This window comes from Pipistrellus hanaki (genome assembly GCF_964339955.1).
Source record: "Pipistrellus hanaki genome assembly, chromosome: 3".
NCBI classification, from domain to species: Eukaryota; Metazoa; Chordata; class Mammalia; order Chiroptera; family Vespertilionidae; genus Pipistrellus; species Pipistrellus hanaki.
In genome coordinates this window covers 23,179,265-23,201,653 of record NC_140505.1, presented here as the reverse complement: position 1 = coordinate 23,201,653, position 22,389 = coordinate 23,179,265, and the positions used below count along the sequence as shown (strand labels likewise).

The following is a 22,389-nucleotide window of genomic DNA, read 5'->3' as shown; positions in this document are numbered from 1 at the left end:
AGGCAGGAGGTGGTGGGTTGGGGAGACACATCCTCAAACTTCTGAGTTATCAAAAGTTGCCATAGCAGCCCTAGCCAGTTTGGCTCAGTGGATAGAGCGTGAGCCTGTGGACTGAAGGGTTGTGGGTTTGATTACGGCAAAGGGCACATGCCGGGATTGCAGGCTTGATCCCACAGGGAGTGTGCAGGAGGCAGATGATTAATGATTATCTTTCATCATTGATGTTTCTCTCTCTCTCCCTCCCTAACTCTCTGAAATCAATAACGAAATACATTTTTTTAAAATAAAAATAAAAAGTTGCCACAGCAGTAATCTAGAAGATTAGTTTATATAGGAGCTGGTGCAACTTCCCAAAGTTAGCCTTCTTTTAATGACCAGGGAAAATTCATAGGAAGCCAAAAAGTACATTCAACCTTTAGTTAGCATGGAAAGCCCAGTCTCTTGTTACCATGGCCACCATCCAACAGGACTTTGTGGTATAAGGGGGCAATTAGTAATAACCTTCTCATTCCTCCTCAGGTCCTGCCCTCTAAAATGGATGTTTCAGAAAGGAGGTGCAAAGCTGAGCCCTGAGAGATCCTAGTGACAGAATCCAGGCCCAATAGTCCAAAGGTCCAGGGTCTGACTGCGGCTTTACCCCTGCCTCAGCAGTGTTGAACAGTCTATGGCATAGACTCTATGCTGAGAGAGCTCAGACTTCAGCCCACCCTGCTCCGTGTAAACACCCAATGGACACAATAGCCTCCACACTCACCCACTCACCCACGGGGCTCAGGGATGAAGTAGGTCCGGGTGGGACTCCCTCATCCTTCACCTGGTAAATGGGTGGCATTGAGCCTATTACTTAAGCTCCTGGGTCTTAGTCCACAAGATGGAGATGACTCTACCCCTTCTGGTGTTGGCAGTTAAAATGAGATGGAGTGCCTGATACACAGTGAGCCTTGAGTAAATGACTGGTATCATTTCCTTTCTCTGGCCCTTTGTACCCATCTGAAGTGCCCTGTCTTCTCCCATCAGACTATCTAGGTCTACTTCCTTTCAAGATCCTGCTCAAGTTCCATTTCCTCAAGCCTTCGCTCCCCTCTGAGGACTCAAGAAGACAATATAGATAGAGCACCTAGACCAACTGGCACACGACACTCTTGATAAACAGTAGCCAGTATCATTTCCACACAACTGGTGCTTAAATTTCAATATACTGGATAAATTCCTAAGTATTCGTTTTCCCTCCTCAAATAGGGCATAAGCACATTAAGGACAAGGTCATGTCCTTTTTTCCCTTGATGGATTGTGATGGAGCTGAGGTCAGTGCTCAAAAAATTCAAAGTGAACTGACTGACTAAAGTCTTTAAGACTTCAAAACACACAGGTAAGCTGAAATGAGCTCAGTCTTATCCAGTGAGGGGACAAGTAAAAGTCAGTACTAATTCAAAGAAGGGATGTTTAGTAATAACTTACCTTTTATATCTTTATAACAGGCAATGCACATATGACCTCATTTTATCCTCACACAAGCATCATTTGGAACCCAAGACACAGACCCTTTCACATCAAAGCACACAAAGAATATGTCTATATGGCATCCTAGGACTTTTCCAGGTGCTTCCAGAGAGCTGCTCATGTCTGGCCCAGAGCCAAGGGGATCAGTATCTTAGCATCCTCAAAATCCACGGGGAAAGAGGGCATAGAGGAGACAAATGGCGATGGGAAAAATAAAATGTACTAAAAAAAAAAAAAAAAATCTATAGAGGAAGTTGTGGCCCTAAGTCATGATAAGAGCCAGGATTTGAACCCAATGTTGTGTGATTATGAGTCATGTATTTTCTCCCCCTTTTTTCCCCACACGGTGCTGCAGGCTGAGGCCACTCAGGTCATCTCCTCTTCCTCTTCTTTTGTTTTTAACAAAGATTTTTCTCTTTTTAATATATTTTATTGATTTTCCACAGAGAGGAAGGGAGAGGGATAAACAGAAACATCGATGAGAGAGAAACATCCATCAGCTGCCTCATGCACACCACCCACTGGGGACATCCCCACAACCAAGGTACTTGCCCTTGACCGGAATTGAACCTGGGACCTTTCAGTCCACAGGCTGACACTCTATCCACTGAGCCAAATCGGTTTCGGCAACAAAGATCTTATTGAAACTATCAGCCTATCTAGGCTGTACGGACCCTTGGGCAGAAGATGTAAGGGAGTACCACGCAGCAAGGATTGTCAAGGCCCATGATTGGTAAGAGAATAAAAAAAACCTCAAGGTCTCAGGGCTGCGGTCATTGTTACACTGCCCTTCCACACTGGGAAATAATCTTTTTAGAGTTCTCTGTTAAAGAAGGAAGGCATCTATTTTGTCCTCCCTTTTCCCTTAGTGCTTTGAAATGGTTCAGACTGATTGTGGAGAACTGGTAATGTCCTAGGGCAGGGGTCTTCAAACTATGGCCCGCGGGCCACATGCAGCCCCCAGGAGAGTCTGATCCTGCCCGCCAGGTTTTTTGGGCAGTGAGCGCAGCCAAGGTGTTACAGTAGGGATTAGTAGTTCATATAGTCCGGCCCTCCAGCTCTCTGAGGGACCGTGATCTGGCCCCCACTTTAAAAAGTTTGAGGACCCCTGTCCTAGGGGTTTCCCCACTTGGATTGCCCCACCGTAGAGCAGCCACAGTGGAGAAAGCGTGAGGCTGCGACTCAAACAGTCGTAGGTTCAGATTCCAAATCCTCCACTTACTAGCTTACCCTCTATGGATAAGCGGCTTAGCCTCTGGGCTATAGTTCCATTTTCTCCGCTATAAAATGCAATTAAAGACAATAGTACTTCCTTCTAGGTTTACTGTGCAGATTGGAGATAAAGCACGTAAAATACCTAGCCCAGACCTGCCAATGTGGCTCAGTGGTTGAGCGTCCACCTATGAAATCGGAGGTCACAGTTTGATTCCTGGTCAGGGCACATGCTAAGGTTGTGGGTTCGGTCCCCAGTAGGGGACATGTAGGAGGCAGCCAATCAATGATTCTTGCTCATCGTTGATGTTTCTCTCTCTCTCTGTTCCCCTCTGAAATTAATAAAAATGTATTTTTTTAATATATTTTATTGATTTTTTACAGAGAGGAGGAGAGAGGGAGAGAAAGCTAGAAATGTCGATGAGAGAGAAACATCGACCAGCTGCTTCTTGAACACCCCCTACCAGGGATGTGCCTGCAACCAATGTACATGCCCTTGACCGGAATCGAACCTGGGACCTTTCAGTCCGCAGACCGACGCTCTACCACTGAACCAAACCGATTTCGGCTAAAAATGTATTTTAAAAACCTAAAATACAATAAAATACCTTGCCTAATGCTGGCAAGTAGTCAGTTCTCAATAAATGATGGGTCTATTATTAGGCATCACTTATCTGACTGAGGATACAAATGCTTAAGTTCTTTTATGTAATGTCTCATGATAAAAAAATAATAATAATAATAATAGTCTCTCTTTTGTAGGCAATATAAAGCACATAGAGTATTAGGAAAACATGCATGATTATATTAAGTATAATCATTATACTTGACTATAGTTAAGCAAATAGACACTGCCCTAGCCCAGCTGAATTCTTTAAGAGGTCCTGAACAGAGGGGTATCCAGCAGACAACACATGCTCATCTTCTGATCCTGAACATTGATTCAAGAACTGCGGGCCCGCCCCCCCAACACCCCCCCCTCCCTCCCCCCCCCCCCCCCCCCCCCCGCACCCTAAGCACCTAAAGCAGCTCTACAGATTTCTCCAACTGAGGAAAAACCCAGGAGGATGGTACAGAACTTCCTGGACTGAGCCAGGCTCATCAGCAAGCAATCACTAAGAATTTGTGAACACTCAACTCCTCCCACTCCCTCAGCCCCGCCACTTTCTATTCCACCACCAAGTCTTATCAATTTCACTCCTAAAATAGATCTTACATCTTCCCCCTTCTCTCCATCTCCACCACCATCAGTCCTGTCCAATCTCTCATCTGGACTACTCAAAAAACCTCATAACTGGTATCCCCACATGACAAGGTAGTGCCAGTGGGGTCCTGGTACCAGTTCCGCAGAGCTGATTGCTAAACATTTAGGAATTCAAACTGATTGAAAACATTTAGTGAGAACTGGTTGTCAAACTGTCAGTGGCTTGAAATAAGCCATGATGGGACTAGTTACTGTGCGGAAATCAGTGCTTTTTTTTGGACAGCTGATTTCCCAGCACACCGCTGTGTGGGCCCCTTCCAATCTGTCCCTGCAGTCAGAGCGGACCACTTTCAACAGCTTCCTGTTGCTTTTTGAATCACAGCAAAACCTCCTCAGCAGTGTCTGGCTCTCACCTTCTACACTTCAGCCTCCCTGGCACCTGTTTTCCTGTCTCACTGGCCTTTAAGTCCCACCTGCTTGCCATGACCCACCCCTCCACAGGGGCTCTGAACAGACTGCTCCCTCAGCCTGGATCTCTCTTCCCCACATTCTCTACCCAAACAGCTTCGCCAGCCCCTCAGGTCTCTGCTGGGTGCCACTTCCTTGGGACAGCCTCCCCTGATACTTAGTATTGGGACTCACTGCCCTTGGCCCCTATCCCATGATAGACTTACCATAACTGGGAGCTTACGCTTATAATTATTGATTAATGGTTCGTTCTCTTTATCAAAAGCCAAACAGGACTTAATCACCACTGTGTCCATAAGAGACAGTATTTGTGGACGGACTGAATGAATGATTCTGTGTACCTGACACATACATAACATAAAGAGAGTTGGAATGGGGAAGTGAAAGAAACCCAAAGCCACAAAGAGCCCTGGCTGACCAGAAACTTAGAGCCTTCAAAGACAAACTCCTACACACAGACAAAAAGGCATTCTATGAGGCATGCCAAATGAGTATAGCCGAAGGAATTCAAAATTCCCTGCAGAATGAAGGAGTCTACAGTGGTTTCATGGAGGAGATGGTCTATGGTGGTTTTATGGAGAAGGCTGGCCCTGGGGGAATGGGTAGAATTCACATAAAGCTGTCCAGGAGAGGGAGACTTGGTCCAGAGGGGGCTCAGCTGGCAAACCTGTTGGGAACCAACAAAGGCCAGTAATGCTAGGAGGAGTCAGACACTGCTAGAGGGAGGCCAGACTGAGGAGGGGCCTCAAACAGCAGAATGAGGGGGAGTTTGGCTGTTGGCTTTTTAAAAGAAAAAAAAACAAGTTAAAGTTGTGTTGTTGTTTTTTTTAACAAGGGAAGGAACTTGAAAATAGTTATTCTAGAAAAGTAATACACACACACACACACACACACACACATGCATATTCTTAGGCCCATATATATGAAGCCAGAAAGAAAATTGAATCTCACAATAGCTTTCCAAACCCAGGGAGCAAATAGAGGGCATTTTGAGCTGGAGATAACAGACAAGTGGTACAATTGGCCAAACTCTTTTGAAGGGAACCAAGATGTCTCTAGTTCAGCTGCAGCAAGATGTTTGCCATAGTCCAGACTCTAAAAGCCCTGGCGTGTCTAAAAGCAACCCAGCCTAGGTACATTAGGCTATAGAATGATCTGGATCTTGTGCTGTAATGCTAGACCCCTGGCTATGCTCTGACCAGAATAAATTTGAGCCAGTGGTGTTACTGAGGCCCCCTCGGCCAGGGGTAGGCTCTGCTAGAACCCTGGTTTACCAGTTGGGTATAAGAATGTTACTGTCTAGCCAACAGACACAATCAATGACTCTTCCCTACTTGCTATAGCCAGGCTCCTGGCAAGTGGTATGCAATTTGCCATCCCTTCAGTCCAAAGGGGTGCTCATGGCCTGGCCAGTATTTCTCAGTGGTTAGAGCGTCAGCCAGTGGACTGAAAGGTTCGATTCCTGGTCAAAGGCACAAACCTTGGTTGCAGGTTCCCCAAACCCAGGAAGGGGTGCATGCAGGAGGCAACCAATCAATGTGTCTCTCTCACCTTGATGTTTCTCTCTCTCTCCCCCTCCTCCCTCCCTTCCACTCTCTCTCTAGAAATCATTGGAAAAAATATCCTCGGGTGAAGACCCAGCAGCCCTTGACTGAAAAGCAGGTGCCTTCAAGGGCTTCGCTAGGTCTCAATTTTGGATCAAGAAGCTAATTTAGCTTTTTGGTGAGTGAGAGTTCCCTAGCGCAGTGGTCTCCAAATTGGGTTATATGCACTGCAGGGTTACCCAAAACTGGGTTCCGACAACAACAACAACAAAAAAAAGAAACTAAGCTTTTCTGATATTAACTATCTGGCACTCTCCTCAGACCTTTGGTCAAAAGGTCATTTGCCACTTCTGGTACTCGAGGCTTCCTAAGGAGAAGGGCATTTCATAGTCAGGGGTGGACAGGGGCCAATGGGGGAAAGTTGCAGGTCACATGTGCTCCGCTTAGTTATAATTATGAGTTGTATTCTCTAATTTTTAACAACTCTCATAAAATGGTTGAGGGGCTTAAAAAGGATCATACAGAGCCGAAACCGGTTTGGCTCAGTGGATAGAGTGTCATCCTGCGGACTGAAAGGGCCAAGGTTTGATTCCAGTCAAGGGCATGTACATTGGTTGCAGGCACATCCCCAGTAGGGGGTGTGCATGAGGCAACTGATGGATGTTTCTCTCTCGATATTTCTAGCTCTCTATCCCTCTCCCTTCCTCCCTGTAAAAAATCAATAATATATATATTATTCCACAGCGCCCACCCCTGCCTGCCCACGGCCCTTCCCCGCTGCACAGAACCCCTACCTGATTGTGCCACCGGATGACGTTTCCAAATCCCCCTGTCCCAAGTCGCTCTTTCATTTCCCAGGCCCCACATGTCTGGGTTGGCAGGGAAGGTGACCAGCTCATACCGATGCCGTGCTAACTCTGCAAGCAATTTGGGGTGGGGGGATAAAAGGTTATGGTTCAGAAGAAAAAAAAAATGGAACTCAAGGAAATGGAGAAGGTAAGAGCTACCATGGCCTTTCCATGCAAGAGAAGGAAAAACGCTGAGCTAGCTGGTGTTCGATCTGGATGCAAGTCTAGTGTGTATTTTTTTGGTTTGGGTGACAAAGTTTTGTCTTTCTCGCTTTCCCCCACCCACACCTCCGCTGAGGTGTCAGCAAAGCAGGGAGGCAGGTCATGCAGAGGAGACGATGCCTCCCACAGCCCATGACCTCGGAAAGGGATGCCCAGCGAGGGGCGCCCTGCCCTGCCCTTCGGCCCAGGTGGCAGGGGCAGAATGTGCCTGGGATTCCCCGCGGTCACGTGTGAATCACGGCTCCGTCCCGGTGAATCACGGCTCCGTCCCGCAGCCACCCACCGGGAGGCAGCCACCTGGAACCGCCCGGCGGGGGCTGTTCTCGGGGCCTCCCAGCTCCACCTGCACCGGGGACGGGCTGCCACGCCCGGAACCCCCGACTTTTTAAACACTCCAGGGAGGTGCAGGCAGAGCAGGGGGGCCGGGGCTCGGCAGGTGTCACGGGGGCCCCAGCACCCCGCGGCCCACGCCCGCCCGAGGACTCACCTGTCGGCGGGGACCCGGGGCGGGGGCTGCGGGGGCTGCGGGGGGCTGGGGCGGAAAGACGGGGGGCTCTGGCACCACCCCGAAGACATTAAAAAGGTGGGAATTTACAGCGGCCGGCCGAACGCCACTTCCTCAAACACTTCCTGCTTCTGGCGTCACGGGTCACGTGGGCCGCCGCCCGCCCTTAAAGGGGCCGCAGGGGGCTGGTGCCCGCAGGCGGCGGCGCCTCCCGGGCGGGCGGTACCCGGGGGGCCTCGCGCTCCGGTGGCTCCGGGGTAGATGCGTATGGCTTCTAGACCATTTTATTTTTGTTTTAATTTTTTTCTAGACCCTTTTAATCCAAGTTGTACAAGCTGCGCTCCCACAAGCCCTGAGATGCCGGAGTTCTCATTAGACAAAGGACTTGGCACTGGAGCGGTTTCCAGGACCGGGTTGGTGGGGATTTCCTCACCCCGCGGCCTGGGTGAGCGGCCCGCTCCCTAGACCTTCCCCAGGTGGAATTTCCCGGCCCCCGCGGGGGCGATCTGGGGCCTGTTCACAAGAAGTGCGGCCGGCCTGCGGGGCTCCTGCTGCTGGCTCCCCTGGTCTGGAGGTCCTTTGGCTCCTCATCAAGAATGATTAATCACAGCCTGCTCCTTAAAAGTGACAGCCCCCATTTCCCTCTTTTTTTTTTTTTTTTTAATTGATTTTTGTACAGAGAGGAAAGGAGAGGGATAGAGAGTGAGAAACATTTATGAGAGAGGCATCGATCAGCTGCCTCCTGCACACACACACACACACACACACACACACACGAATGTGCCCGCAACCACAACCAATGTACATGCCCTTGACCGGAATCGTACCTGGGACCTTTCAGCCCGCAGGCAGATGCTCTATCTACTGAGCCAAACAGGTTTTGGCTCCATTTCCCTCTTAAAAAAAAAAAAAAAAAAAATATATATATATATATATATATATATATATATATATATATATGAAAAAATCTTAATATTTGGTTCATAGTACCCTACTAAGACGTTCAGAAGGTCAACTGAATTTCGAAGCAGCTACTGCTATTGACTGACGACTACCTTGGAGGATCCACTTCCAATTACCTAACCAGTGCCAGCATCCATGCCTCTTCTTTACAATGTAGGCAGCATTAGGTTGAATTGCACGCGGTTGTCATTTGTATAAGCCAAAAGCAGTTGAGACATCAGCAACAAAGATCAGCCGTGTCATCTGCTTCAGCACAAGAGCGGCTTCAGCACACAAGTCAGAAAAGCAGGCGCCAGCAGGGTTGTTGTGAGGGAGAGATGAGGTCAGGGTAAAGGACACTCCGGCCTGAACGAGTCCAGAGGCTGAAGTTAATTAATTCTTAGGAACGATGTCAACCCAAACAGAGGGGTCAGCAGTGCCCAAAGAGCCACGCCAGGCACTCTGGGCTGCTCAGAATTTCTCAGCTTACCCTATCTGATCTCTGCTAAGTATATAGAACACTCAATGCAGGAAGAGAAAGGAGCATGAGTAAGTAGTTGTAAAGCAATATAAGTGTTTGTTTAATAAGTTTTTAAAAATAAAAACTTATGTACAGGAGCTAGGCTCTCGGTAGAATCTACTTCCTGTATGACATCCTGTCACCTCTGAAAATCACTGTCCCTGAAACTTCCGCTGATAACCGATAAGCTGAAGGTGTACTCTGGACCACTGTCATTTAGGAGTTCTCATTGCTCAGCTCAAAATAACTTGATTTGCAACGGAACATAAATCTCTCCGATATGTCATCGATTACTAGATTTTTTTAAAAATTAATGATGGCCCAGGAAGGCGCTTCTGGGTTTATCATGTCCCAGATATTTATCAGCCTATGCCTTGTTTTCCCTCCAGATAAGACATGTCCACTGATTATATCTGGTCTCTATCCTGCCCTAGAGATGTGGGCAGAATAGTATCTCTTTTGCTTCCTGTTTTGAGGCAGTGAATGCTACTTAGCAGTGATTAGTGGATAATCTAGAAATACTGAGCAGCCAGAATGCCTCACCAAGCCCTGGGCACCTCCGTCCCAAGGAATTCAAGCAATGTAACAACTCTCATCAGAGACACCAGGAATCTTCCTGGGGACATAAGACGCCCAGAGGGCCATCAAAGAATTCCAGATAAGGACCAGGCAATAAAAACCTTGTGCTAATTAGGAGGCAGTACTGGTATTTGTGATAAAGATATGGCTTCCAAGTCGTTCTTTGTAAAATATAACCTTCTTCCCAGAGTCAGACATAGATATCTCTCCTCTCAGTCTTTTTTTGTGCCACCATTTGAGAAAACTGCTCTCTCACTGATAGCATCCAGGCAAAGCGGCACTGAGCTCCTGGGGAGGGGAGGATTGTTTTCTGAAAGATGAGTCATAGTAGGAGAAGCCAGCTGGAGAGACAGAAAGGCAATAAAACAGACCCACTCGTGATAGGGAGGATTTCTCCAGCCCCCAGGGTCAGCTCTGGTTCAGCGACTTCAGCAACGTTTTCATGATCCTTTATCCCTACCCCTGCAGGGAGAAGATTTTGCAAGTCAAACTGCTCCTTCAACAAACCTTCTGCCAGAAACGTTGGGAAACTCCTATAAGCTGGAAGAGCTGGAGAAATCCTCCTTTGTTCTAGGCCTATAAGCTGGAAGAGCTGGAGAAATCCTCCTTTGTTCTAGGGGAGTCGGTGGGACGTGGGGGTGGGCTTGCGGAGGCTTACGGTGAGAATACACTTTGGTCCAGGTCCTTCGGGGCTCAGCGCATCGCTGGCTGCAAAAGAGGAAAGGAGGGGAGCCTCTGTGAAGGAGACCTGGACCAATGGGGAAACCTTAGGCAGGGGTCCTCAAACTTTTTAAAGTGGGGGCCAGATCACGGTCCCTCAGAGAGCTGGAGGGCCGGACTATATGAACTACTAATTCCTACTGTAACACCTCAGCTGCGCTCACTGCCCAAAAAACCTGGCGGGCCGGATCAGACTCCTCTGCGGGCCGCATGTGGCCCGCGGGCCGTAGTTTGAAGACGCCTGCTAGAGGAATCAGGAAAGTTTTAGAGGGCCAGCCAGGCCATCATGCCTCCAACCTTGGTGGGAAACGCTGAAAGCTGAGGATTTGGGCCCCTGAGTCACCCTCCCTGGAGGAATGATAGACTGGGGGAGGAATGATAGCTTGAACTCTGCCTTGGTATTTACATACACATGGTTTTATTCCAGTAAGTTCAAATTAAAGAGGAACAAGTTACTAAAAGGCAGCTGCCCACCCCCTAACCCCCCCTCCCACCCCCTCAACACACAAACACAACCTTCCTTGGTGGTGGTGGCAGAGAGACCGTGGATAGACAGTAAGGATAGACACTAGGTTTATATGTTTATGCACTGGCAGGTACATTTCTCCACTCACTTCAGTTTTGAGCTGCTGCTTTTGTTCCAAGGTAGCAGAGATCTTGTTCACTGCTGCGCTCCCACTGCCTGGTATATCATAGGCGCTCAATAAAAATGTCCTGAGTGGACTGGCCAATGTAAAGATTGGTGATAGCTGCACTCTGTAGCTTTTGGTTATATGTCGTCTCTGGAGTCTGAGAGATGTGGGCTCTAATCCTGGCTCTGCATGTTCTTGGCTTTGTGAATTCAATTTACTGAACCTTACTGTGTGTCAGTTTTTTCGTCTGTAGAATGGGAGCTAATAAAACCTATTCTTCATGGTTGTATGGTTTAAGTGAGATTATATTTAAAGTGCCTAGTACAGAGCCTATACTTACTAAGCCCTCTTTGAATAGTGGTTATTATGCTATTATTTTTAAACTAGAGGCCCAGTGCACAAAATTCGTGTGTGAGAGGGGGTCCCCTCAGCCCAGCCTGCACCCTCTCCAATCCAGGACCCCTAGGGGCATGTCCAATTGCTAATTTAGGCCCTATACCAGCAGTCAGACATCCCTCTCACAATCCAGGACAGCTGGCTCCTAACTGCTCACCTGCCTGCTGGTCTGATCGCCCCTAACTTCTCCTCCTGCTGGCCTGGTCACCCCCAAGTTCCCCCCCCTGCTGGCCTGGTTGCCCCTCACTGCCTCCCCTCTCCCACCAGCTGTTCACCCCCAACTACCTTTCCTGCCAGCCTGGTCGCCCCACGCAGCCTGCTGTTCAGTCATTTGGTTATCCCTCACTAACCCCCCTGCTGGCTTGGTCACCCCACACAGCCTGCTGTTCAATCATCTGGTTGTCCCTCACTAACCCCCCTATGGGCCTTGTTGCCCCACGCAGCCTGCAGCCTGCTGTTCAGTCATTACTGTGACAAAGTCCTGGACAATTTGCATATTTCGCTATTATTAGTATGCAATAACACAGAACTTATCTGAGTCCTTTGTGACTCCAATGAAATGGGCTCAAACCCTCCCACCTTACAGTGAACTTTCATGTTTCCAGGAATTTGATGTAAAAGGTGGGTGGTATGTCTCTTAGTTTCTTAACCATCCTTTCTAAAGAACTCCTCCTCTCCACCACAACTGGCTATTTTGTCACCACACTCTATTCTAGTCCTTCAGAGCACTTAGTATTAATTTTTTTTAAAGACTTCAGCTTTTTATTGAACATGTTACCAAAAAGATTTAGTTAAAAAGACCAAAGCCCTTGCCATCATCAAACCCCTCAGATTCTTCTTTCTTTGCTTCCACTCTCTTCTCCCCCACTGAGGGGTTTCAGGAATGGAGGGGCAGGAGCCTGTGCTGGACAGGGCCTCCAGCCCTTACGATGTAGATGAGGCTCCCAATGTTGATGTTGACCAGGGCGGGCGTTTGCAACAACCCTGGGCAGAAAGGTTCAACATTCACACCAGCTGCTGTAATGACGGCGTTAATCCTATCATCTATGACCGTCATCTCATTGTCCTGCAGTTTGAGGACCAGAAGATACAAACTGCTTAAAAAAATGAATGCCCTGTCCTAACTGGTTTGGCTCAGTGGATAGAGCGTCAGCCTGTGAACTGAAGGGTCCCAGGTTCAATTCCAGTCAAGGGCATGTACCTTGGTTGCGGGCACATCCCTGTGCAGGAGGCAGCTGATTGATGTTTCTCTTTCATTGATGTTTCTAACTCTCTATCCCTCTCCCTTCCTCTCTGTAGAAAAATCAATAAAATATATATTTTTTTTTAAAAAGAAAGAAAGAAAGATGAATGCCCTGATGCAGGTGAGTGCTGGGCTGGTGGCTACCAGGCCTGTTGCTGGTTGCTGGATGAAGACAGAGCCTCACCCCAAAGCAGCCCTCCCTTCCCTTGGAAGCTACCGAGCACTTAATGGCAGCTCTGAAAAGAGGCCCTCACTAATTTTAATATAATATTAGTCATTGTTTATTAGTTGCCCCTCCCACTAATGGTAGCTTCCTGTCTGCCTATTCTATCCCCCAGTGTCCATGCATCACCTACATGTGTGCAGGCCACAACATAATAATAATATTAATAATTGTTATTAATATTATGATTATGGCTGCTCAGTAGGGCCCTGCAGCCAGGGGCTCTGAGATGGCCAGCACAGCAGTCTAACTCCCATTCTGATTCCCAGTGCCTTAGGCTGAGACCCATTTTCCTGCTGATGGCCCCACGCACCTGCTCTTACTCTGCTCTTCTCAGGCTGACAGTGACCCCCTTCTGGCTCTGTGACCCCTTAGGGTATCCCCTTTGCATAAGCAAGCTCTGAGCTGAACAGGCTATCCATGCTGTCTAATTCCTTTCTCTGTCCCTGCCCAGCCACCACTCCCGGTAAGAAGGGATCCATAACGATTTGATATGAATTATGTATGCCTCCCTTTTTAGAAAGAGCAACAGACTAGTTTTGTTCCTAGATAGCTAGGTTTTTCTTCTCTGCTGCTTCTATGCTGCTACAAACTGCCCTTCTGAGGAGTCAGTTGACACTGACTGAGTGGGTGGTCTGAAAAGTGGGCAAAGAATGGCAAAATGGGAGGGGAGATTTTTGGGAAAAACTATAGACCCCCTACTCATTTTATTCCCGGAGGATGTCAGATGGTTTACAGTCATAAGTAATGTCTCCACTTCATTTTGGTCATTTTTTAAAAATCAGGTTTATAAAGGTGTAACTTACACAAAATAAAATTTACCAATGCTAAATGTACAGTATAATGAGTTATTTTACAATTGCTTATAGGTTGTATCACTGCAAAAGATTCCCTCCAGCTCCTCCCCTAGTCATCACCCCCCTTCCCCCACCCTCTGACACAGTCCTTCCCGGCTTCCTCCTTTCTCCCCCAAACCCCCACCCCGCAGCCCCTAGCAACCACTGACCCACAGTCACTATAGTTTTGTAGCTTGGCTCATTTTAATTTAAGGTCTTAGCCATCATTTCTAGAGAATGCCAAAAGTGTGGCCAGACTGCTGGGCTGGGCTGGGCTGGGCTGGGCCGGATTTTTCATGCTGAGGAGTCAGAGGAGTCAGAGACCAGAGATGGCCAGACCAGAACCTCCCAGGTCAGTGGCTCTAGAATAACGCAGACTGAGGCTGAGCTAGCCCAGGCGGGAAGGACTGCTACTCATGAGCCTCCAGAGGCCATACCGAGAAAGAGGAACAGAGAGGAAGGGGGAAAGCCGGGGCTCAGTGGAGAGGGAGGAGGGGTGGGAAAGGCCACCCAGCCAGCGGAGATGGGAACGTCACTGAAGGGCCCAGAGCTGTGTTGCAATTCAACTGTCAGACCCAAATCCATCCTGAGCCCAGGCCGCTCTCGGCACTTCCCCTTGTCGGGGGTGTCTGTCCCACCTGCCTGCTGGTCCCCACTTCTCCTTTCTGCAGAGTGACTGTTAGCGCCGCCAGATCACCCAAACTGGGTCTCGACCTCTGAGCCACCCCTTTCTAACCTCAGGGGTTGGGGCTGTAACTGGGAGCAGCACGCCCAGCTCCTTTCTCTCCTGGGCCTCTGTCTTCACCTTCATGCCCCTGTCCATGGGAACCCTTGCAGGAGCATTTGAATTCTAATTGGAGGTAGAAAGTAAATTAATGTGTATTGAGTATCTTCTACGGGAAGGGAGGGAAAATTCAAACAGTTAAGAATGACACAAAATGAAAAAACTAAAAAGTCTCTTTCCTAGTCTGTCCCTTCCGAGCAACATGGTCAACCATTTCCTGCATGTCCTTTGCAGGGGCGAAGAGGGGATATTGCTTTAAAGTGACATAATATACGTGTGGCTCTGCACCTTCCCTTTTGTCACTGCCTAATCCATGTTGGAGCTCTTTCAATGCCAGCGTATATATATATTAATTTCAAACCTACAAAAAAGTTGCAAGAATAATATAAGGAACTCTTGTACACCTGTAACCCAGATTCACTCATTATTTCTATCTCATCCCTCTTGCTTAGTCAATTTCTCTGTAATCTACCCATCTGCATATTATTTTTTTCTGAACCATTTTAGAGTACATTAGAAACTTTGGGGGTACCTTCTATCCTTCATTATTACAGTGTGCATTTACTAAGAATAGGACTTCCCATTACATTTCAATTATTAGAATCAGGAGATTGAACATTGATACAAAACTATTACCTGGGTCACAGTCCATACTTACAGTTGTTCCCGCACTATCCTTTATAGCTATTTCCTCAGTCCAGGGCCCAATCCAGGATCACATTCAGTACTGCACTTAATTGTCCTGTCTGTTTAGTCTCTTTTAATCTAGAAAAATTCCTCAACCTTTCTTTGTCTTCCTTGACCTTTACATTTATTTTTTTATTATTTAGCTCATTTGATTAGAGTGTCATCCTGATACACCAAGGTTGAAGGTTTGACTCCTGGTTAGGTCAAATATAGGAATCAACCAATGAATGCATAGGTAAGTGGAACAACAGATCTCTCTCTCTCTCTTTCTCTCTCTCTCTCTCTCTCTCTCTCTCTCTCTCCTCCAATCTCTCTAAAATCAATCAATAAAATAAATTTTATAAAGAATAACATTCCCTTCTCTGCTATTTTATGTTTGTTATATTAATATAAATTCTAATTCTTATTTTATTCAATGAGTTAAATCCAATGCTTTATTTTATTTTATTTATTTATTTATTTTTTGATGCTCAAATTGTTTCAGTGAAAGTCACTGCAAGCTCATGCCTGAGTCTTTTTGGCATGTCCCCATGATTCTTTGAGTACTTCCTTACATTCTGGTACAACAAGATGTTCCAGGATCAGCTTACACTTTTCTCAAAGGAGTCCTGGTTCCTTTGAGTGGAGAATGGTATTTGGAAACCAAGCACATACGTTTTCACCTAGTTGATTTATCAGCTGAGTGTTATTCTATTGTATGTAAGTAACATGATTTATATAACCACCAGTTAGTGTATATTTGGAGTGTTATCACAAAATGTGCTGCTGTGAATATTCCTGCACATATTGGGTCGGCAACTAAGTAATTGCGGATTTTTTAAAGAAAATCAAAGACAATTTTTTCATGGAACTAAATAACTTTATTCTGTAATGTATTGCCCATTTTGATCAATGACCTTTTGCCATCTTTCAGGCAGCATCATAATCCCACGTTCAAAAAACTTCTGGTTTTTATTAGCAAAAAACTGAATCAGGTACGATTTGACATCATCATCATTATTGAAATTTTTACCATTCAAGGAGTTTTGTAAAGATCGAAACAGAAAGTAATCAGATGGTGCAAGGTCAGGACTATATGGTGGATGTGGCAAAACATCCCAACCAAGCTCCATTAATTTTTGCCGCGTGACCAAAGATGTGTGTGGCCTTGCATTGTCATGATGGAATACAACACCTTTTCGATTTGTCAATTCGGGCCGCTTTTCTTCAACTGCATTGTTTAATTTCATTAGTTGTTCAATGTAGACATCAGAATTGATCGTTCGGTTGGGTGGTAAGAGTTCAAAGTAGACAATTCCTTTGTAATCCCACCAAACTGATAACAAAACCTTCTTTTGATGAATATCAGCTTTTGATGTTGTTTGAGTTGGTTCACCTGGCCTGCTCCACGATCTTTTCCGCTTGATATTGTTGTAAACAACCCATTTTTCATCGCCAGTTATCAGTCGTTTTAAAATGGATCATTTTCATTATGTTTCTTTAGCAAATCGCAGCTGCTAATGCGTTGCGTTAACTGTGATTCTTTAATTTCGTGAGGAACCCATGTATCGAGTTTTAAAACATAGCCAAGTTGTTTTAAGTGATTTTCAATGCATGTATGTGATACATGAAGCTTCTCTGCAATCTCACGTGTTGTACTGTGACAGTCCGAATTGATTATTGCTTTGATTAGGGCGTCATCAACTTCAACTGGACGACCAGAGCGTTTTTCATCTTTGAGTGAAAAATCACCAGAACGAAATTTGGCAAACCAATTTTGACACTGCCGTTCTTTTAAGGCTTCGTCACCATAAACAGCACATAACTTTTTATGAGCTTGCGATGCGTTTTCCCTTTGCGGAAATAAAAAAGCAAAATATGACGAAAATGTTCCTTTTGATTTTCCATTTTTCAATGAACGCCAAACGAAAACTACAAAACAGATCAAAAAACTTTTTTTACTGATTAACAGCTGAATAGCCAACTATCAATAACAAAATGTGTTTTACATTTGTACTACGTCTGCAAACCTAAAAATTCAACTGAAGCCATATATGTGTGAAACCCGCAATTACTTAGCTGCCGACCCAATATATCTCAGCTAACATTTAGACTAGCTAGCAAATTTCTAGCAATGAAATGCTGGATCAGGTTTATGCATTTAAAACTGTTATAGATGTTTTCAGTTATTCCTGTATTTCAATTATTCCCAATTTCAAAGATTAGAAAATTGTTGTTATTCACATATATTCCCATCAGGGATGTATGGAGTGTTTTTTAACCCAAATCTTGTTACTCTAAAACTATTAGAATTTTACATTTTTGTCAACTTAATTATGGTTATAAACACATTTCTTGTGTTACAACTGATGTTGAATCTCTTTAGTTGGTTATGACCACTTGTATTTCATACTGTCTGATCAAATATTTTTCTCATAAACATACATTCTCTTTATTCATATGTGTGTGTGTATGTTTCCCTTGTTAATTAAGAAAATAAGCCTTTTGACAAAAGCTTCCCAATTTATTTTCTGACACTGCTTAGTGTGGGGCTTTATATCATAAATTTAATATATATATATATATATATATATATATATATATATATATATAAAATTTTTTTTTATTTCAGAGAGGAAGGAAGAAGGAGAGAATGATAGAAACATCAATGATGAGAGAGAATCATTGATTGGCTGCCTCCTGCACTCCCCACACTGGGGATCAAGCCTGAAAACCAGGCATATGCCCTGACAGATTGGGAGTTGAACCATGACCTCCTGGTTCATAGATCGATGCTCAACCTCCAAGCCACGATGGTCGGAATTGTGGTAAAAAAAATTTTTAAACATTCATTTGATAACTTGTGGCTTCAGGCTTTATATTCTGTTTAGACAAGCCTTCCCTATAAGATTATAAATAAATTTCAGCCACATCTTCACTTTGTAATTATGTGTTTTCTTTTTTTTAGGTTTAATGATCCATTTAGCATTGCTTTTGTAAGAGTAATGTGGTAAGAATTCAGCACTGCCCCCTCCACACACACACCAAAGGGCTGGCTTATTGTTAAAGCCATTTACTTAAAAATTCATCTTCTTTTTCATTGAACTGAAATGACACCTCTATTAGAAACTTTATTCTCATTTGTTTTGAATTTATGCCTCATTCTATTTTGTTTAATTAAGCTTTCTTTTCTTCTCCATGAAAAAAAAAATCATTTTAATTATTGTAGTTTCATCATATGCTTTAAGATCTGGAAGATGATACATGATCTCATTTGAACCTCAAAATATTTCTCCATCATTGCTAATAAAAAAAATGGAAAAGAGGTGAAGCAACTTATACCTGGCTGTAGAGAAGTGAGTAGAATACTGGGACCAGCACCAACCTCTCCATCTCCCTCCAGAGCTTTCTTCAATGCATGGCCTTATAGCAGGGCTCAGGAAGTCCTGGTGTCTCACCAAGACTCGGGAGAGACACCAGGCTTTCTTGAGACAATTGAAGGGCTTGCCATTTATTAGTCTCATTAATCTTAGATCGTTCCAGTTAGTAGAAACAGTTCCTGCCCCATGTGATAGACATTGATGGAAGGTTGAACATATCTGGCTTTATTAGCAGTTTCCCAATTTTTATAAAGCGAATCCTTTTGTAAACCAACCAGAGTCTCTGTTGAAGGGAACCTAGAGAACCAGTAAAGCAGAGTCCTTCTGCAATTGTAAAATTCGCTCCTTCCCTTCCCTGTCTCGTGATTTGTATTTAGAGAGGTTATCTGAGTTTCTTAAAAAGAGGCATACCAGCGCCACTGGATCCTATCACATATGGCATATGGGTGCGAAGACCCGAGGTATCTGTAAAGGGAGCAGTAAGGTTGGGCTGTAGGGGAAAGATCAGTGCTTCCTGGAGAACATCCTCCACCTTACTTCACTACCGTAGCATCTGGCATTCACGGGACAGCTGTCTGACATGATGGCCAGCAAGACAAACGATAGTATCAACAGTTCATCTTCCCTAAACAGGAAGCTAAAAATTGCTGTGTAGGGACAGTCAGGGGGCGGAAAAGCTGCTGAGGAACTTTCCACTGGCACTCCTCACTGAGCTGCTGTGGTTTTCTGCAACAAGTCTAAGAAGGCATCCCGATGTTTACTGATCTTGCAGAGCTAAGGTTTAGTGTCGCTCCATGCCTCATCTGTGCTAGGGGCTTTGTAAATCTCTTTGTATCCTCATCTATACTTGTAAATATATATATTTCCTATTTTAATGCACTTTTAAATGAAAAAACAATATATCTCAGAGGGGGGAAAAAACAGAGCAATACAGAAATGTCTAATACAGAATAAATTCTACAGAAAGCAAAGGCTTTCTCAAGGCCATTCACGGAGATAAACTCTTTTGTAATGTTTCCACTTATTTTTCATAGCAGATTCTCTCATTGGATGGATGTTTCACTTCTTAACCATTTCTCCATTGATGGCTATTCCAAATTTGGGCTATGACAGCAGTGCTGCAGTACACATCTTTGTTATGTGTCTCTACACACATGTGAAGAATTTCATAGAAATTTCCAGAAGTGGAATTAAGAGTTCAAGAAGTATGCAGCCGAAACCGGTTTGGCTCAATGGATAGAGCATCGGCTTGGGGACTGAAGGGACCCGGGTTCGATTCCGGTCAAGGGCATGTACCTTGGTTGCGGGCATATCCCCAGTAGGGGGTGTGCAAGAGGCAGCTGATCGATGACTCTCTCTCATCGATGTTTCTAACTCTCTATCTCTCTCCCTTCCTCTCTGTACAAAATCAATAAAATATATTTTTTAAAAAAAAAGAAGTATGCAGATGTAAATATTGTAATAGTTATTGCCAAATTGCTCTCTGCGGGGTTTATGTCTTACAGGCCTTTTCTGGGTAAGGGCTCTTGAGTCTGAGAAACTAAGAAACTTTCCCCTCTGAGCCTGAGAGTTCTCGATTTTCCTGTGATCACAAGAAGATGAAACTATGGGTTCCTAGAGACAGTGCCTCACTTGCCCTTTCTTTTGCTGTCAAATGCATGCCAGGTGGCGTCCAGATAAAGTTCACACTATTCTGCTTGCCTGTGTGATTCTCAATCGCCCAAGGGGTTCTGCCCTCGGAGCAGGGTGGCTCCCTGGGCACTGAGGCTGACAGGTGGCTGGCGACCTATCCCTGAACCTTTGTGAACACAGCCTGCAGCACTGCAGTGTCTTAGCTCATTTTGTTGCTTTCCTTACATCAAAAGTTGGAGACCCATGGTGTCATCCAATCACAGTGCTCTGGCTTCCTTGGCGGTATCGAGGGGGTTTAAGGACAGGTGTTCCTAACACATGTGGAATTATAAACGAGTGATTTCTAAACAAAGGGTTAGGTCAGGCTTTTCAGATGTCCAGGGACTGGTCCTGCCTCCCAATTCCGGACCAATTACATGGAGCAGCTCTGTGTGACTGGATAATCCATTGATAGTTGACAATTTACCATATAAAATTAATTACAGGAAGCTCGGTGGGTGTCCCTCCAGAAGTTTCCCCCTTGGGCGGTGGCGGAGCTGGTAACCTCCGTAGTAGCAGCTGTAGCAACACAGCATTGACTCATAGAGATGGTGGCGGCAGCAGCTGGACCTGCAACAGCCCAAAGGTTTTGCGGAGCTTCTCAGATGCTCTGATTGACGAGGACCCCCAGGCGGCATTAGAGGAGCTGAATAAGGCTTTGGAACAGAAATCAGATGATGCACAATATTACTGTCAGAGAGCTTATTGTCATATCTTTTTTGGGAATTACTGTGATGCTGTTGCTGATGCAAAGAAATCTCTTGAATTTAATCCAAATAATCCCACTGCTATGATGAGAAAGGGGATATGTGAATACCATAAAAAACAAACAAACAAACAAACAAACAAACAAACAAACAAAAAACTACGCTGCTGCTCTGGAAACATTTACAGAAGAACAGAAATTAGATAGTGCGGATGTTGATTTTATTGTCTGGATTAAAAGGTGTCAAGAAGCTCAGAATGAGTTACGATCAACGGCGTCTGTATCCCAGAGGAATGCTCAGTCAAAAATCAAGTGTGACTGGTATCAAACAGAATCCCAAGTAATCATTACACTTGTGATCAAGAATGTTCAGAAGAATGACATGAATGTGGGATTTTCAGAAAAAGAGTTGTCTGCTTTGGCGAAACTTCTTGCTGAAGAGGATTACAATTGGAATCTGAGACTTCTTCATCCTGTAATACCAGAACAGAGCATGTTTGAAGTTCTTTCAAGATTGAAATTAAACTGAAAAAGTCAGAGGCTGTGAGATGGGAAAAGCTAGAGCGAGAAGGAGAAGTGCCTAAACCAAAACAGTTCTTGGCAGATGTAAAGAACCTATATCCATCATCATTTCTTTATACAAGAAATTGGGATAAATTGGTTGGAGAAATCCAGGAAGAAGAAAAGAATGAGAAGTTGGGGGGAGATGCAGCTTTAAACAAATTATTTCAACAGATCTATTCAGATGGTTCTGATGAAGTGAAACGTGCCATGAACAAATCATTTGTGAAGTCTGGTGGTGCAGTTTTGAGTACTAACTGTTCTGATGTAGGTCAAAGAAACGTTGAAATGGAATGGGAAAAGTACATAATAAAATTAATTTGCTATTTAAAAAATTAATTACAAATTAGTTTTTTAAAATCATTATTAATCTACAGGAATACAGTAAAGAAGATTAAAAGAAGCAAAAGGAACTTGGCACACTTAAATCAGGCCTGTTTGCTCAAAACACAATCTGAGGGGAGGAAATAAAGAAAAAACACAATCTGTGGCATCATATGTTACAGGTACGCCCTGTCCGTTTACATGTCCAACAACCACAGCACTGGGACTGCCCAGGACACATCCTCCTTATTTTCTAAACAGGAAACAGAATAGGCTGTTTCACTATCTTCTCCTAACCAGAATAATTAACCACCTGGTGTCGAGTAGGGTCAGATTAGAAGCTTTAGTAATCAATCCTTTCAAATAAAATTACCCCACTCATGTGACAAATGCATAGGACTGGATTGCTCATTTTGGTTGGATGACCTCAAAGCATGATAAAACTCCCACATAAAATAATAAATAATTTTATGAAAAGTGTCAATATATCCTTAATGCAACCAAAACCTGGTTACCATAAATAACCCAGAAGTTATAGACAATAGGATATACAAGCCTCTTTAGATAAACTATTAATAAAGTCAGATATGCTCAGTGATTTAAATGCATCATCTGAATATTTTGATAGTAATAAATGTGATCACTTTTCCTATATCATCTATACATATACACAAGTAACATCAATATCCAAATAATCTTAAAA

At 44.6% G+C, this 22,389-nt stretch overlaps 1 protein-coding gene and 1 pseudogene across 5 annotated transcripts in view; one reads left to right on the top strand and one right to left on the bottom strand.

Annotated features, from left to right (window-relative positions):
- Positions 1-7,644, bottom strand: part of IKBKB (inhibitor of nuclear factor kappa B kinase subunit beta) — a 51,850-nt gene extending 44,206 nt beyond the window's left edge. For all 4 annotated transcript variants that reach the window (XM_084876978.1, XM_084876979.1, XM_084876980.1 and 1 more), the window contains exons 1-2: positions 7,486-7,644; positions 6,723-6,845 (exon numbers count right to left, since the gene is read on the bottom strand). In XM_084876978.1, coding sequence (XP_084733104.1) covers positions 6,723-6,827 — 105 coding nt within the window. In that variant the 5' untranslated portion in view covers positions 6,828-6,845; positions 7,486-7,644. The remainder of the gene's footprint in view (positions 1-6,722; positions 6,846-7,485) is intronic.
- A 12,999-nt stretch (positions 7,645-20,643) lies between these two features.
- On the top strand, positions 20,644-21,959 carry LOC311618710 (protein SGT1 homolog; annotated as a pseudogene). The gene is made up of 2 exons: positions 20,644-21,664; positions 21,869-21,959. The product of its transcript is annotated as a protein SGT1 homolog (transcript).
- Positions 21,960-22,389: the final 430 nt, after the last annotated feature.